The following is a 16415-nucleotide window of genomic DNA, read 5'->3' on the forward strand; positions in this document are numbered from 1 at the left end:
AATTATCTAAATTCTCTCCAAGCCATTTTGTAAAATTCATAACGGATCAAAAGTTATGACTGTTTAAGTGCAACAGTATATCAATGACAGTTACACTATCATGACAGTAATCTGTTACCAGCATACGCCACCTGTCCAATATGCACATGCGATTCATTTTAATTTTGTTGTGACAGGTGTCCATAAGTGGAATTTGGAGGAATGTGAGCAATATCATAATGTTTATTAAACATTATGTTTGTCTTTGATACATTACCCTTCCTCAATAATGGACAGTGGAATATGAAAGGTTATTTAAAGATCATATGAGGATAGAATAATATGGGGAGATGTGAGCAGTTTCAAGAAACAGTTATTCAAACTGAAAAAGAGCCGACAGAAGGAGAAAATAAATAGTCCACAGAATAAGGAGAGAAAGGTTCTTCTTTTTCAGGCGGGAGTTCTATAGCTGCTGCTACAGGGAGAAGAGATTTCTATTTTGTAACAGAGGAAGCAATTTTTCTTTATGCAGATCGACTGTGATAAGGGGATTGAACAGTACTATTATTGTTTTATCATGTTTCTAAAATAAAGAGGGACATTAGTGTGTTTGATTTTACAGTCATATACATTGGTGTTTCTGATTTGGAAGGATTCTGAGTCCTTTTATTTCTGTTTTAGATGCAGTTCTTTATTACTATGTCGGATGTGATATATGTAGTCTTGTGGTTATGTATTCACGTTTTTGCATAAACATGTTTACAGTTTTCTCAATTTTCTCTGTAATATGAAAATATTGTAGATAGTCCTGTGGCTGTTTACTGGTTTTTCATTCATTTCCAGATTAACAATCTGTTAATCGCATTTATTCCATATTGATGAATGAATGTCTGAAAAACCCTTCATGTCTTCAGGTTAAAGACATAACCAAATATCACATTCATTGAATATCTTTTATGAGGGAGTTGTACCTCTCAATTCAGGGGAAAATTATCAATAAAATGATAATCTATCTAATTGTTAGTGCATTTTGTTCTTCTTTTAAAACATATTGAGTCATTGTTTGCATTTCTATCTGAAGGACAAACTGTTTACTAGCATAGGGCATGTGAGATACTTGGCCAGCAACGGATGACAAAGAAAAAAGAACTAACTCATTCATGACATGGGTGATGTGCCTACAGAATTCTCTAGATGCAGATGGCTCTTAAAAGAAACACAATTCACAATTCCTAGCATAGGTTGTTTGTTGTTTGTTGCTTAGTTGTAGGGTGAGTCATGGAGGTGAATTTTCTACTTGGAGACTCACAAGAAGAAGCAGTTGTCAGGTTTCATAATTGAGATCACGCCACGCAGGCTAGGGGAGGTCTTTAGGCTAGAGGAGGATTATTTTATTTGCATTTTGAATAAACTGTTTGGAGAGCAATTTATTGCTAGCGACTTTAGGCCACGCACAAAACAAGGAAGAGGCTCTATATATGGTGGAACTATGTAATGAGCTGGTTTAGAATCTTGGAATGATGCGATAGCTAAACATTGCAAAGATTGGAGTAGGTTTTCACACAAAAAAGGGATGGTGGCATCGTGTTGGAGGAGCAAGGGAAGGCTTCCATCCCTTCTTGGTGTTTGTCACCTAAACATTGATAGTGCAATGCGTGGGCAAAGCTAGGACAACTTGGATGAATTTGTTAGCCTACATGGATCAATGAGAGGCCAACCAAAGAGGTTAGTAGAGGAATGAAAGTGCAAACGCAAACACACACCAAGTAAGGTTCGTGAATGAGATCTTGGGGAGATGCCTCAGCCTGCCCTGGGAAGGAAGAAGACCAATGTGGAAACCATTGGAAGGATTATGGTAAATGAAACCAAAGAGGAGATGTTGGCAAAGTGGAGGTTCAAGGAGTAAGCATGTGGTGGAAGATGTCTGACCTGTGTGCCCCTTTTGTTTAATAGGGCTATGTTCTTTGCTTTAGTCTCTGTATAGTATTGGGATGGTGATGTGTCAATGAGTAGGAGATTAGATGGTTGTTGTATGCGTAGGGGGTTGGTAAAAGAATATCCAAGCTAAAGCCCTGTTGTTGGCAAATGTATAAGCTTTCCTTTTTGAATCAATAAAATTATCACTTATCAGAAAAAAAAATATTGAGGGTTTTATATTTTAATATTTTAGACCTGTGTTGGGTATGACAGGTTTAAAATTAGGTGCTTACCCAATTTTCTACTCCTCAAATGACCAATTTTTTATTCATCGCAAGATATTTTTATATATATTAACAATATTAATATTACATTATTTATATTAAAATATTATAATATCAACATTGATATTGTATATTATTTTATTAATATTTCATTTATGTCTATTGTTGTTATTAGTATTTTTAATTAATAATATATAAAATGAGAGATACGTATTTTATATAATATTAATTATGTATTAATATATTTAAAATATATTATATTATTAGGCAAGGGCCTTTAACACAACAACTTGTAAGCCTCTCAATCTCAAAGATCTAGTTCGAGTCTACTCAAACTTAACACATAATTATTATTATTTTGGGCCTCAACACATTACCTATCAAATATATATATGTGTGTGTGTGTGTGTGTGTGTGTGTGTGTGTGTGTGTTGTTTTCATCGACTCATTTATTTGTTTTAATTTTATTATATATTTTATCATTCAATCTTAGTCTAGATAGGGGACATCCCAACAAGAAAGAGAAAAATGTGAATCCTTTGAATAAACTTTTTTTTAAAAGACATCTAAACATATATACAAATATATATCTAAATAAGAATGTTTACACTTGATATGCACAAATAAATTTCATCAAGCTTTAAACATTGTGAAGTTGATTGGTAATCCAATGGTATGATTCTCACACAAACACTACCAAGTGGAAATTAGGAGGGCAATGTTTGGGTTAGCTAGAGTGTTACCTGGGTATTAAAAACCTTCCAAGATAGGGATAAGGACATATAGCATGAACCTTGAGGACATAGCGCCAAAAGAGGTAATGCATATGTGCCACAAACTCCTTGAGGAAGATGATTCATAAGGGATTTCCTAGCTTCTCACACAAACATTCTCCTATCCCCCATAAAGTTAGCGAGTATGGAGGGAAACAGAAATTTGAGACAAAACATGTTAATAGTGAATGTACTACAATGCCACAAATTATGCCAAAGTGGACTTAACTTAGACGAGATTCGTAGTAGAAATCTAACAATGTACTAATTATGTGTATGCTCCATTCTTCATGCAATCATGTGTCTACTTCATGTATGCCTTGTTTCTCCATGCATTAATGTGTATACATTATGTTTGCTTCATGTCTTCTTGTATGCATATATATTTTCAAGGGTATACTCCATGTATAGATCTATCCTTTGTTATCTAGAATAAAAGAATAACTTGAGAGAGAGGAATTGGGGATATGCTATCAGGCAAATGTGGATTTAGAGTTAAGACAGCTAGGGGGAATTGTTTTATGTATACAAGGACGAGAGATCCAAACACTAAGCAAGAAAAAGTGAAGCCCTATATCTTGCAAGTTATGAATTACAATTATTAATAGAAAACTTTATTTACACAAAAAATTGAATATCTTATTCGCAATTTCATGGGGGGAGAGATTTTAGTGGAATGCCCAAAAATTTGCAAAGGTGAGCCCTCTAAATTTTGTATCAATAGTTACATCCCAAATTTTGACCTAATGTAAAATATAGCCGTTGAGGTTCACATGAAGTCAGTTGACAATTAAATTTGTTCTAATCCTACGAAATGGAAGCATGTCGAAGGGTTGGAAGCATTGTCAGAAAAGAATTAGGCACAAGAGCATCACCATCACTATCACTGGGCAGATGAGTTATGGAATTAGTGACTTGAAACAAGATACATTTGTGGGACCCACATGAGCTATTAAATAAATAATTTAAAATGTAAAATAATTTAATTAAAATAATTAAATTGAATTATAAAATGTACCTCAAAAGATTTAACATGATCTTTCACCTTATTATTATAATAGATATATCTATATGTGTACATATAGATATAAAAATGAAATGGCACCATTTATTATAATAATTTAATAAAGTGATGTCACCCTATTAATATATTTACATGTACATATATAAATATAAGATTATAATAATATTCGAACTATAATCTTCCAACTTTATTTTTCCATTTCAATATCCTTTGCTTTTAACCGATTAACACTTAGGCATGATAAATTGGCAATAATCAAATTATAATCTTTCCAACTCTTTCTTCCAACCTTTTTAATTTCCTTTCTTTTGCAATCAATTTAAAACACTTGGCGTTTTAAATGGACATATAATCTTTTAACCTGCTGAAGCCAAGAAGTCACGGCTTGTATCTCTATATGGAGGCGGTGAGAAGGAGCGGACATCATTATTATTTTCCATATGTTTTTCTTTCACAGTCCCGAAATCTTCTGTTGTTTATTTCCAACTTTCAAAACACCCAAACTTCTGTATGCAACAACTTACATCTTACCAGCATCTTCTTCCATCTTTATCATTTTCGATTTCATATTTCTTTTGTGATGAATTGTCTTTTTAAAAAGCCTTGTTCAAGCAATACGTTTTATGCACCTTGCCCTACAAGTATTCTAGTTGAGAATTCAGAGATCATATGCATTGAAGTGACGTTTCAAGCAACTAGAGGAAAGCTGATTCAAATCAATTTACCAGCTTCAAACAAATCCAAAGTTTATATCAGGTCATGTAATTATTCTAGATTGTGACATTCCAATGTTTTTAAATTGATTTTCTCTAGCAGCTAGCTAGGCTAGAGACTTCCTTCTTTTCCAAGAATAAGTTATAAGCTTGCTGAACATTCCATTGACATTGTTATTGATTTTTCTTCTTAACTATCATAACATCCAGAATCACCATAGAAAAGTCAAATGGTATCTCTTAAGTGCAATTAAACCTAGACGAATTATTCTATCGAAAATCAGAATTCAATAATATTTACAATTTGGTCTCAAGAACATATTTCTTTTTCGTCACAATTCGTGATAAGATATACTAATCGATGAATCTTTTTAGAACTTATGCAAAGAGTAGATTGCTCAAAATTTCCAAACACCTGGGATTCACCGGTTGGTAGCCACGAAATTGTGAAGAGGTGGAATGAATCTGCAAGAACGTAGAAGAGAAATCAGATATGATTAAATTAATTAACTAAACAATAAGTTCTGCAATCTTTAAGAATATCTTTTTCAAATAGCAGATTGTGATAAGCCAAAACATATATGTTATTCTAAATTTGTTGAGAATCAACAGACAAAGTTGTTGCTCTGAGATCTGAGCACCTAGGATTCATTGGTTGTATAACCATGGAAAAGGGTGAAGAGGTGAGATGGAGTCTGCAATGACTTAGAAAATAAAAGTCAGATATGATACGTTAAATCTAGGATATTATCATTTAATAACTCATGCATGATCTTGTTATTGTAATCTCATGTTGTCAAGTCGAGTGGTGTAGATACTAGGATGCTCAATAGATGTCAGATGTTCCAAGTCCAATTCCGAGTAGGGAGGGCCTTTCTCGTTAGAGATTGTGTGGGGAATAAGTTAAGGTCCGAGGTTGGGTGGTTAAGCCCCTAGCAATGTTTCACCTCTCCCCAAGTTGTCAGACCAACAACAGACAAGGATAAGCTATACATTCAATTGTTGTCGGAGAACAGGTAATATCACTTTTATGATGTATATGCAAGAAGGTAAGATTAATTGAGTTGTTTCATCGTTACAGTTATTTTACACCTAGTTGCAAGAGATAGATTTATGGTTTGTTTTACATTTATATGAATATCGATCATGAGCATAGCTTCTAATCTTGAGTTATTGCCACAGTTAAGCAATCGGAAGGAAAGGAATGATACAGTGGTATCTGAAGCCCTGATTAATATAGTGGTATCTGATGCCCTAATTGATCCAATGGTAATTGAAGCCCTAACTGATACAGTGGTATCTGAAGCCCTAAAAGATCCAATGGTAATCGATGCCCTGATTGATACAAACTTTTTATATAGCAATATTTAATAGTAATCATCATTTGATTTTGATATAGCGGTATTGAATGGTAGTCGTTATATGATTTTGTTATAGTGGTATTTGTGGACTAATCTAGGTGATTGCAAAAGCATTCTTACAATGATTTATCGGTTCAATTTCATGGTATGTGGATTTTTATTTCTATAATAAATTCCTTGATGGTGTTTTAAGTTCTTAGTTAAGAAATTTTGTTTAACTGATTTTAACCGTCAATCTCTTTCATATGAACGAAAATGATTTAACTGTCTTCCTATGAAAATGAAGTAATAATTGTATTTCTTTGAGTATGTTAGTTGTTAATTAAGAATCGGGAAAGTGGTTGTTTCATCAACCTTGTAATGCTTCTAGCTATGAGTGCAACTAGAGTTTGTTTGATTTGGATGGCATTGATCCCTACAGTGATAGGCCATGCAAGATGATCAGGCCCCCTTATTTATAGAGGATAAGATTGTCAATTTCAACAAGTAAGCTATGGACAATTTGCTTGTAGTAAAAGAAGGGGAGATTTGATTGGATGACATTGATAAGGTTGAGTAGTCATTAGTGCCTGCCAACATGATGAAGCCACATGCACAATCTTCCTCACCAAACAAAGAGCCAATTTCAAGCACAATGACCATACCCTCTACCTTCCATTGTTTCTCTAGGGCAGGCAAGAGGAAGATGTAAAAACTTTAAATATAATTTTCTTAGATATAAAATTGATGATGATGATGATGATGATATTCAAGTACAACCATCATAAACTCATAATAGTTATTAGTTAGTAGCTAGCTATTGTATCTAGTTCCACTATGTGATTTCATAAGATGAAGCCATTTTGTAATCCATGAGTATTGAACAATCAAGTTCAATATAAAACACTTCCCCGTAGTCTTTTGACTCATTTGCTATATTTTGTAATTTAATTTTGTGAAAAAAGAATTTTTTATATGACATTTTAGTATTTAATCTTTTGACGAGTTTTTGCCTAGTTTTTGCCAACTTTTTGCCAAGACCAAAAATTTGTGGTTGTTGATTACTCTTTTGAGTCCAAGCATGCAATCTTTGTCACAAATAAAGATAACAATATTTAGCAGCAGTAATTCCAGAAGAAAAAAGTTAATTTTTACTACTTTAAATGAAGAACAGTCATTAGAAAGAGTGAAAAAAGCAGTGTAACCCGGGTGCACGCACCCAGTTCAAAAACCCGAAGCATCCGGTGCGCCACGCACCCGAGTACCCCCACTGGCCGAAAATGTACTGCTGCACTGGTCGAGCACCTGGGTGCTTCGCGGGTACTTGGGTGCTGGGATGCTCCTAGGGTGCTTGCAGGATGCTCCCAAGGTGCTCGCCAGGTGCGGCCCGCTGAATGGCCCAAAAAGTTTTTTTTTTTTTAATTTGTTTTTCATGCATGCTTAGAGAGCACTTGGGATGATTCCATTCTCATCATGAGCATCTTTATGGTATATCATATATGATATTTATATTTGAACAATGAATTTTGAATCTTGCATCTTGAACTAAGTTAATTTGTTAAATGGTCATTGGTAATGGTTATGAAGTGTCAAGTTTCAAGTTTGAACTTATGGTTTGTGAATCACATTTCAATTTTCTCTATTCAACTATGTTTGGTATGTTATATAATATATTGAAGTATCATTTCATAATTAGTATTTTCAATCATATATATTATATATACACTATGCAACCACCTCCCCCTCCCCCCACCCTTCGCACCCCCGCCGTCCCCAAATTGAGGCCATTTCATTCCCGCACCCGAAACTCATCCCAACGCCCCCCCATGCCAGGGTAACACTGGAAAAAAGCAATATACCTAATAAATCAGCAGCAAGTTGCTGGCTCTATCTATAGTCAGTACCATGACCAATGGAACACTGTTATTAGTTCATGAAAATAGCAGAAATCCAAGGCAACAGTAGAAATTCAATGCAGTAGCAAAAAGTCCATATGGCAGCAGATTTCTTCTAAAATTTCACCATGCAAACATAACACTGAAGGCTGGATAACAAATGCCTAGAAAAAAGATGATAGGAGACAACAATTATGGAAAATATTGTCAGCTCCAGGGATGATGTCAAAATCTACTGTTTCCTTATTTCTTCCACCTTCTGCTATGGGATTTGCACTGTAAATTTAAGAAATTGTTCATATTTGTTAATAATGCTCAATTAAGATAAGTGCTAAACTATACATATGCAGGTCACGTGATAAAATGCATACCGGTGAGGCCTACATGACTGAATAAGCGTGTTGAACTCTAAACTTTCTGAGATAAGGTTTTGGCGGGGTTCAATTACAGTAGACTTGCTGATATGATCAAGGTCAACAATTGCAAAAGACAATGGAACGGTGGTACCATAGACATTGGTTATGTTGATGTGAACAATGATGGTACGATCAATCAGGTGATACCATATTCCTCTTTCGTGTTCTGAATTCAAGATCTTCTTTACTTCCAATCCTAACACTATTTTTCTATTGCATAAAAAATGAAGCACACTTTTCATGTCATTAAGGCATTTTTGAGCCATCCCAATGTATCAATTTCAGATTGAACCCTAAGTATTACTTGAACTAGGCATTTATAGACATTATTATCATCAAAACAAACTAGAATATTGGCTTGCCTAAATGGACGGTTCTCGGCATCCAGCTCTGCAAATCTGCCTCTTGAAATTATCTCCTTGTTAAAGCCAATCCTTTCATACAACTTGCTCAAGCTGAATTTTCCTACAAACAAAGTGGCTTGAAAATATAAGACCCAAAATAGGTAACAATAGTATAGATATAAAAGACAAACAGTTTATGTTCCATAGGTTATAAATAATATTACATTGTACAACAATCTTGTTAAATGACTACCTAACAGTAGAAAATGTTTGAACACAAGCATCTCATATTTGACATTTCAAGACACTGAAAAGTACTCTTTACGACAGCATATATGATTTAAAAGGATGGCTTTGACATTGTCTTCAAGACTTAGAAAAATTGTCCTATTTGAATGTTTTCCTGAAGTTCAATAAATTGTAATTTTTCCCTCAAATGACTCAATATTAATGTGCTGACCTGTGGCATGATAGTTAATATTGATGATAAAAGAAGAGCTTCAACCGTACAACCTCAAAATGAATTCATGATATAGTAATTTCTTTTTACTTGAATCATAAAGGTTACTGAACACCAGGAGATAAGATCTGTGCAGAAAATCAAGAGACATTCTACTTCACAAGTAAGTTTTCCTTTGTGAAATATGTACTTAAGAGTTAATAATATAAAAATGGGTCATTTCTTCTGGAGGAAGCAGAATAGGTAAAAGGCCTATTTATTTTCAGCCATTCAGAAAAAGCTTCAGATAAAATAAAACTCTCACCATGTATTGATCACAAAATTAATAAAGTTTGGGGAAAAAATTATATTCAACTCAGAAAATCCTAAAGGCTTTCAACAAAATTCTTAGCCAGTAACTCATGATTAAATTAAGTATTATATGTTTGATGTATGTGAATTATTGTGACATTTTTTTTTAAAACAGCTGACCACTAAGTCCAAGGGAATTAGCTTAGTTGGTTAAAACAATGAGTTCTCAACATGGTGACCCTGGTTCAAATCCCAAGGGGGACTTTATAACTTTATAATATAGTTTATATATTTAATATTTATAGTATAATTTCTATATATTAATTTGTTTCAAATTTATATTTATCTAATAATATTTGATAATAATAACAATATCTGATATATATGGTATATTTTTTTTATATTACAATACATTTTAAATTTATATTATAATAATATTTAATTAATATTACATCTAATATTAGTACATTACAATTGTTTATTATTAATTATTATAAATATTATGATATTAGTTATTTATATTTATGTATTTATTAATAATATAATTAAATTATTCAAATTTTCTGTCTAATTATAATTGGAATCATATTTTTAATTTAACTTTATTAGTATTATTTATCTTTACCATTACCGGGTATTATTTATCTTTAACTCTGTTTCAGAGAGGGGACATTACCATGATTGTTTCAAATTTTTGCTACCACATTTTCTACGGAGGTCCCTCGTCTATCATTTCCCAAACATGTGTCTTGGTGTCTGTCAAATCCTGATAGTTGGTAACTTGGTATAACAAATTTTAGAGGAACGTTGACAAACAAATCAATAAATTTATAAACAGTTCCACATTTTAAGTTGCAACACAACATGATAGAGTTATTCAGTGCTAATGTAATTTTCCAAAACTAAATTTTCTTATAGAATACTCTATACAAGAAAGAATCAAGATAGATAACAGATAGATAATTACCATAAATGCAGATAACAATACTTGATGTAATAGAAAAATACCAGGCACCTTGTAACTTTTCTTAATATCCACCTAATAGAATATATTTGATAGCGAAAAACAGCATTTGAACAAAATATTGCCTGTAAATTTTTAGTCTAACTTGTAGTTTTGTCAATAAAGCCACAACTAGATTACCAGATTCCTAACCCAAACATGAAACACTCAATAGAGTTTTTAAGCTGATATTACAAGACTCAACTCGCAACGACTCGGCAAATTTTGAAGCAAGCAAGTGGAAACAAGACCCTAAGACTCATGATTTGAGAACTCAATGGCTCTGGTCAAACTCACTAAGTCTTTGAAACTCGTCAGACCCAATGAGTCCCATTAGATTTGACCAAGTCAGGTGAAAATCATAAAAAGAAATGAAAAAGAATACACTCAAACATTAAGATGGAGGCCAAGCATTTTTGAAGGGTTTAAGGGACACTTGGAGGTTGGTTGAAAGGGAGAAAATTATGAAAATGGCATGTGTCAAGAAGGTTTGTGTGGTCTCAAAGGCTTTAATCTGGGTTTGGTGGTGCTGCCCCTCAACACTGCTAGAAAAACTGCCACCAAACGCCCACTCTAGTTTTTAAAAGCAGAAAAAAAAAAACAGTTTGGTCATGCTGGATGAAAAAGAAATATTTTTTTATTCTTTTCACTTTTTCCCAATTGAATCCCAAGCAATTGAATTAAATTTATTATTTAACATCTGGCTTTCTAAGTTTAAGCCCTATCCTAGGTAATGCTACCATGGCTGTAGCGACAGTTCTAGACTTGCTTGGGACTACAAGTGCATGGGTTTGCATAGATATACCAATGCTAGGTTAAGTGATACAAGCTCCACATACCATATTTCATGACTCTATTTTGTGACTTTAGTTTTAAATCCATGTATATAATAACCCACTAAAATTGTACACTTAAAACACTTCATAGTATTCATACATTTAAAAATGTTGTTTGCTTCAGCTAAAATTCACTTTCTTAGTCATATAATTGATGTATCCTTGTGTATGCGACCAAAAGTGACTTTGATTTAATTAGTTTAATGTCTTTAAAGTTAATTTATCGAAGGGTGCATGATAAAAGCTTTGGTTTTGTGTTCCTTCTCTTGATGATGATAGCAGTGTGTGATCCAAAAAATTCACACTAATCATATACGTTTGAAGCCAAAGTGGTGCAGAGCACCAAGGCACTTGGTTTATATTTTGGTTTTCATGTTTGTTTTCACCTACTTAGTGTAGAATAAACAAACCGTGGATGAGAAGTCCATGGTTGTCAGAGAAAGACACCATTTTGTATGCTTAAGGCACTTGATGCAATTTATAAGCAAAAGTTGTTCATTAGGCAAATTTGGGTTTTTTAATGTTTTTGGTCAAGAAAGCCTAGGATTAGGTGGTTTTGTTTTATTTTGGGTATGTTGGAATCTTTTCTAAGTCCTAAAAGTGGAATCAAGTGAAAAATATAAAAAATGCACTTTTTGTGCAAAGTTGCATTGTTGAAAGTTGTAAAAGTTGCTCAAAATTGCAACTTAGTGGGAAAAGGGTTATAACTAGTAAAATATTGGTTGTAACCATTAAAATAGACATAAGAGAGATATATACCTCATTTGTGAGGTCTGGAAGGCATTAATGTACGGATTGGAAGAAGTTGCAAAGAAGGAAATTCAGTTTTGGAATCATTTTTACTGTTGTTTGCACTCTGCACGAACTGTATGGACTGTTAGACCAGATCTAATGGATGTTTGAGATAGAGCTTTGAATCAGCTTTATTTGCTTCTGGTCTCATTGTTCTACGTGTTTTATTTCTCAAGTTATTACATTTTTAGTGAAACTAGGTTTTTAGGATAGCATTTTGGTGCACATAGCAATGATGAGCCTCTAACTACAATTTCCTTGGTTGGAATTTCATAGCACTTAGGAAATGGTAGTTAGTAGGGTCCTTCTAAAGATTCCAGGGTTTCAAAACTGGCGGATATGTTTTGTGATTTTTCCAATCAAGCCCTAGGTCAAGTACCATGAAGGATTTGACCTATTGTAGTGTGCTGATTTCTGAATGGCAGGAGTTTGGGACTTGGTGAAGGGCTAAGCGTTTGGAAATAAGCTATTTTAGTGTTCATGGTCATTATTGAGTATTGAGTTCATTTCCACGACCCTGTTTCCTACTAGTTACTTTGTAAACCAAGCCTAACTTGATCGCTTAGGTCTGTGTTGCTTTGTGCAGGAAAGGGAATGCTAGAGTTGGGCTAGAACTTGGTGCTTTGGAGTTTGAAGTAACTTTGAAAAGGGTATTCAAAAACCTAATTTGTTTTGGGTCTTGTTTGAAACTTTGTGAAGTTAGATCCAAAAAGCCATTTCAGGAGGGCTAAAAGGGGCTCACAGGGCTACTAGGTCAAATCGGGATTTGAGGCTTTGTGCAAGCGTATGATTCAAACCAGTGGTGTCGTCTATGGTAAATAGGTGCCCTAAGATCATTTAACATCTTAGAACCCTTGGGACAAACTTCTAGGTTTTTTCCTAGTATTGACCTAGTTGTGGGAGATTGGTGCAAAACCCATAAAGTGGGCAAGCTTGGTTCTTCGTCCTTGGATTCTTGGTGAAGTTGGAGAGTGTGTTTCTTTGATCCATTGGAGGATTGGAGTGTGCTGAAACCTTGTAATAAGGTTGAAGATTTGATAGCCAGTTGGTTGATTTCAAGAGTGGGAAGCCCATTTGAAGCTTCTTAGTTGTGAACTCTGCATCACAAAGGCTCTCTAAATAAATCCTCATTGATCATGTCTACTTATAGCTTTAAAACTTTAAAATCTTTCTACTTCATGCATTTTAAATTTGTCAAGTTTCAGCAGGTCCAACTCTTGTAACTATAGTTTGGATTTTAGTGATAGCACCTAATAGTCAGTATTTAAAGTGCTAAAGCTTTCCCTCGTAATATGTCAAAAATAACAATTCTAAGAACAAGGCTCAAAGGTAAAGCTTACCTGTGACAACCCCAATGGAACCAGTCAAAGTAAGATTTTCTGATATAATTACTCCTGCCGCCATTGCCATGTAATATCCCCCACTTGCAGCTACATCAGACATGGATGCGATCACAGGTATTGAAGCAGCTAATAACTTGATCTCTCTCCACATTCTATATGCAAAAGCATGACAACAGAATCACACAAATATGCAAACATCCAAACAAGAAATTTAATGAAGTTGCTTTCAGGAAACAATGCATAAAGATTTCCAAACTCAGCACACAAAAGAGCGGCCCTCCATTTTCTTACAAGTCTGATGCAAGAGCATCACCACCAGGACTGTCAATGCGCAGAATTACAGCCTTGTATCTCTTTGACTCTGTGAAGATAGAGAATTGACAAAATTGTAATCCTTAACTTTGCAGTAAAGATGAATTTCACGATAATGTGTACATTAATAATTTGTATCCAAAATGTTCTTGTAACATATTCAGTGTGATTGGGTGTGTACATAAAATAAATATACATAATCCTATTACCAACAAGATGCAAGATAAGAAATAATAAATAAATAAACCAGAGACGATCATTATGAAAAGCAGGATAAGAAATAAAGGACCTCGTACTTCCCGAATCTTCTGAATAAATTGTTCGCTAACAATGCCACTAGAGGTGCTGAAACGACCACGTACACGACTTATGCTTCCTGAAGACCTAATAATTGCAATCCTATCCCTTCCCCCAGATAATCCAAGTGTCCACTTTCTGACCCTTGAATACCTCCTGAAAAGGAAGAATCGGGGAATGAATTGAATCTAACTAGATAGGAAAAGACGACATATAGATAAATTGTATTTCATCTGCACGAATAATACACACAATTTTCAATGCACATAAAACAGGATGTATTCGCATCAACAAGAAGCACATACAAATATACCATATCATAGAAATTCTATTATTCATATATTGCAGGTTGTATTTCCCACACTCAAAAGAATAGACCACTTATCAGTTCTAGGTGACATGACTCAAGAGAGTGCAGAGCAGGGAAGTTTTATATCATATACTTATCAGAATCATTAAAATTTAATATCATCACTTTTTCAAAAATTCACTCAGATGGTCAAGGATTGAGGAATGCCTCTGCCCTTAAAAGAAATCAATGGTTAGCCTATGTCTGCATGATGACAGTCAACAATATCAGTGAAAATTGGATATACAATTAGTACTATATGACGATTGTGAGCATCACGTCCTCTGATTTGAGTGGCAATATAGTGAAAATTTTGTTTTATATGCCTGTGTCTTTAATTATACATGAGAAAGATCTCCCACAAAGCTGCTTCTGCAAGTATCATTGTTTCTAGGAATGGAAAATTTACAATGTCATGGATCAATTTTGATCCATAATAAAGACGAGTTCACATAAGAGCAATGAAACATTGAGAGGCAATTGAGAAAACATGAAATGCTATCATTCGAATTTGATTATTTTTGCAGAAGGTAAACCAAGAAAAGAAGCAACCGACAGGAGGAATCACATTCTGGGTAGAGAAGATATGATAGAAAGCAAAGAAGCCATGTCCAGAGGCCATAGCAGACAGAAGAGACAAAAAAATTATATGAATATCTACAATCGAAAATTTACAAATGGCCAAAACTAGATCAATGGGACTGGAGGTTAGAACAGTTAGCAATTCAATGTTCTAGGAAGATAGAACTGTACAATTAAAATAATAGAAGTAAATAAGACATGAGGCAACTAACAAATAGCAATAGAAATAGGAACATATGGTGAACAGCCTGAAAAGCCTGTGTTGGCAAAAAGGAGTGGAATATTATCAAATATTCTTGTCTACATTTTGACATGGAGTCATCTAATCCATCATTAGTCACTAATACTTATCAAGGATCTCCACTATCAAGAAGCCACTTTGGGATAGACTTAACCTAAGAGGAATCAAATCACTTCATCTAGAAAAATTCCCTAACATCCAAGGATGGTGTAGCTTCCATGGTAGTAAAGAAGCTCACAATACGAGTCCACCTCTATGGTTTGGGGGACATCTAGTAAGCACAAGATCCACAATGGAGCTGAGTTGTGCCATGACGCCAAGGAAGAGCAAGCTAGGGAACCTGAGAAGTTTGAGTAGTAACGGTGTCCTAAAAGGTGTCTTATTTCCCTTTTTTTTTGGCATATCTTTTCATTGATGCCCTTAAAGGTATCCTGTTTTCTTGTTATGAGAAGAAGAGAGGAAAAGTGAGAAGAAGAAAAACAAGAGGCAATACGTTTGCAACCAGCAAGGAAGAAGAGCATCAAGGGATCCTGTTAGTTGGTGTTTGACCCCAATTTTGAACTTAAAAATCTCATCTTCCTAATGGCCTGCCCTTGGTTTTCTTTGATTCTCCTCTGATTTATATTGGAAATGTTGTGTAAATTTATATTGTGGAAGGCAGGTTTCAGATGAAATTTCATGACAGCGAACCAAAATATTCAAGCCCAAGGTTCAAGCCTTCCCTTTGTAATTTTGGAACTGTATTGAACTAGGTTCAAAGTGGTCCTGAACCACTTCATACTCATTGAACAAGACTCTAATTCATGGATTCAACAAGTTTGAAGGTTCAATCTGCATTTCGAACAGGTTCATTGGTTTGATATGGCAAAATAGGTGTTTTCAGATGATTGCTTCCAGAATATGCAAGACCATTGTCGGATCTTCATGTGCAATGATTCAGAAATTCAAAAGTTCACCTTGTCAAGTTTGAGATGCAGTTCAGTGCTTCAAGGATTCAGGTTTATAAGGACTCCACCATTGATTAAGATCTCGAAGTTATATGTTCAGAGGTGCACACCAATATTCAGTTTTCAGGTTAAATGTTCCATTCTAAGACTCGAGTTCAAGGTTTCAAATTCAAGATGCAGATTCAAATACCCCACTTTGGAGTTCAGTTTCAATTTCGAAGTTCAATTTCAAAGACACAGTTCATGATGCAAGTTTTTTCATCATAAGGACAGGGTC

The 16415-nt window shown here is 34.3% G+C and overlaps 1 protein-coding gene across 1 annotated transcript in view; it reads right to left on the reverse strand.

The window, feature by feature from the left end:
• The window catches only part of SPPA (signal peptide peptidase), a 187655-nt gene that overhangs the window by 33655 nt on the left and 137585 nt on the right, over positions 1–16415 (reverse strand). The window contains exons 8-11 of the mRNA XM_089799257.1: positions 14012–14175; positions 13702–13771; positions 13408–13562; positions 8704–8806 (exon numbers count right to left, since the gene is read on the reverse strand). Coding sequence (XP_089655383.1) covers positions 8704–8806; positions 13408–13562; positions 13702–13771; positions 14012–14175 — 492 coding nt within the window. The remainder of the gene's footprint in view (positions 1–8703; positions 8807–13407; positions 13563–13701; positions 13772–14011; positions 14176–16415) is intronic.

Source organism: Cupressus sempervirens, chromosome 9, assembly GCF_028749045.1.
Source record: "Cupressus sempervirens isolate cs-2001-9-10 chromosome 9, ASM2874904v1, whole genome shotgun sequence".
In the NCBI taxonomy this organism is placed as follows: Eukaryota; Viridiplantae; Streptophyta; class Pinopsida; order Cupressales; family Cupressaceae; genus Cupressus; species Cupressus sempervirens.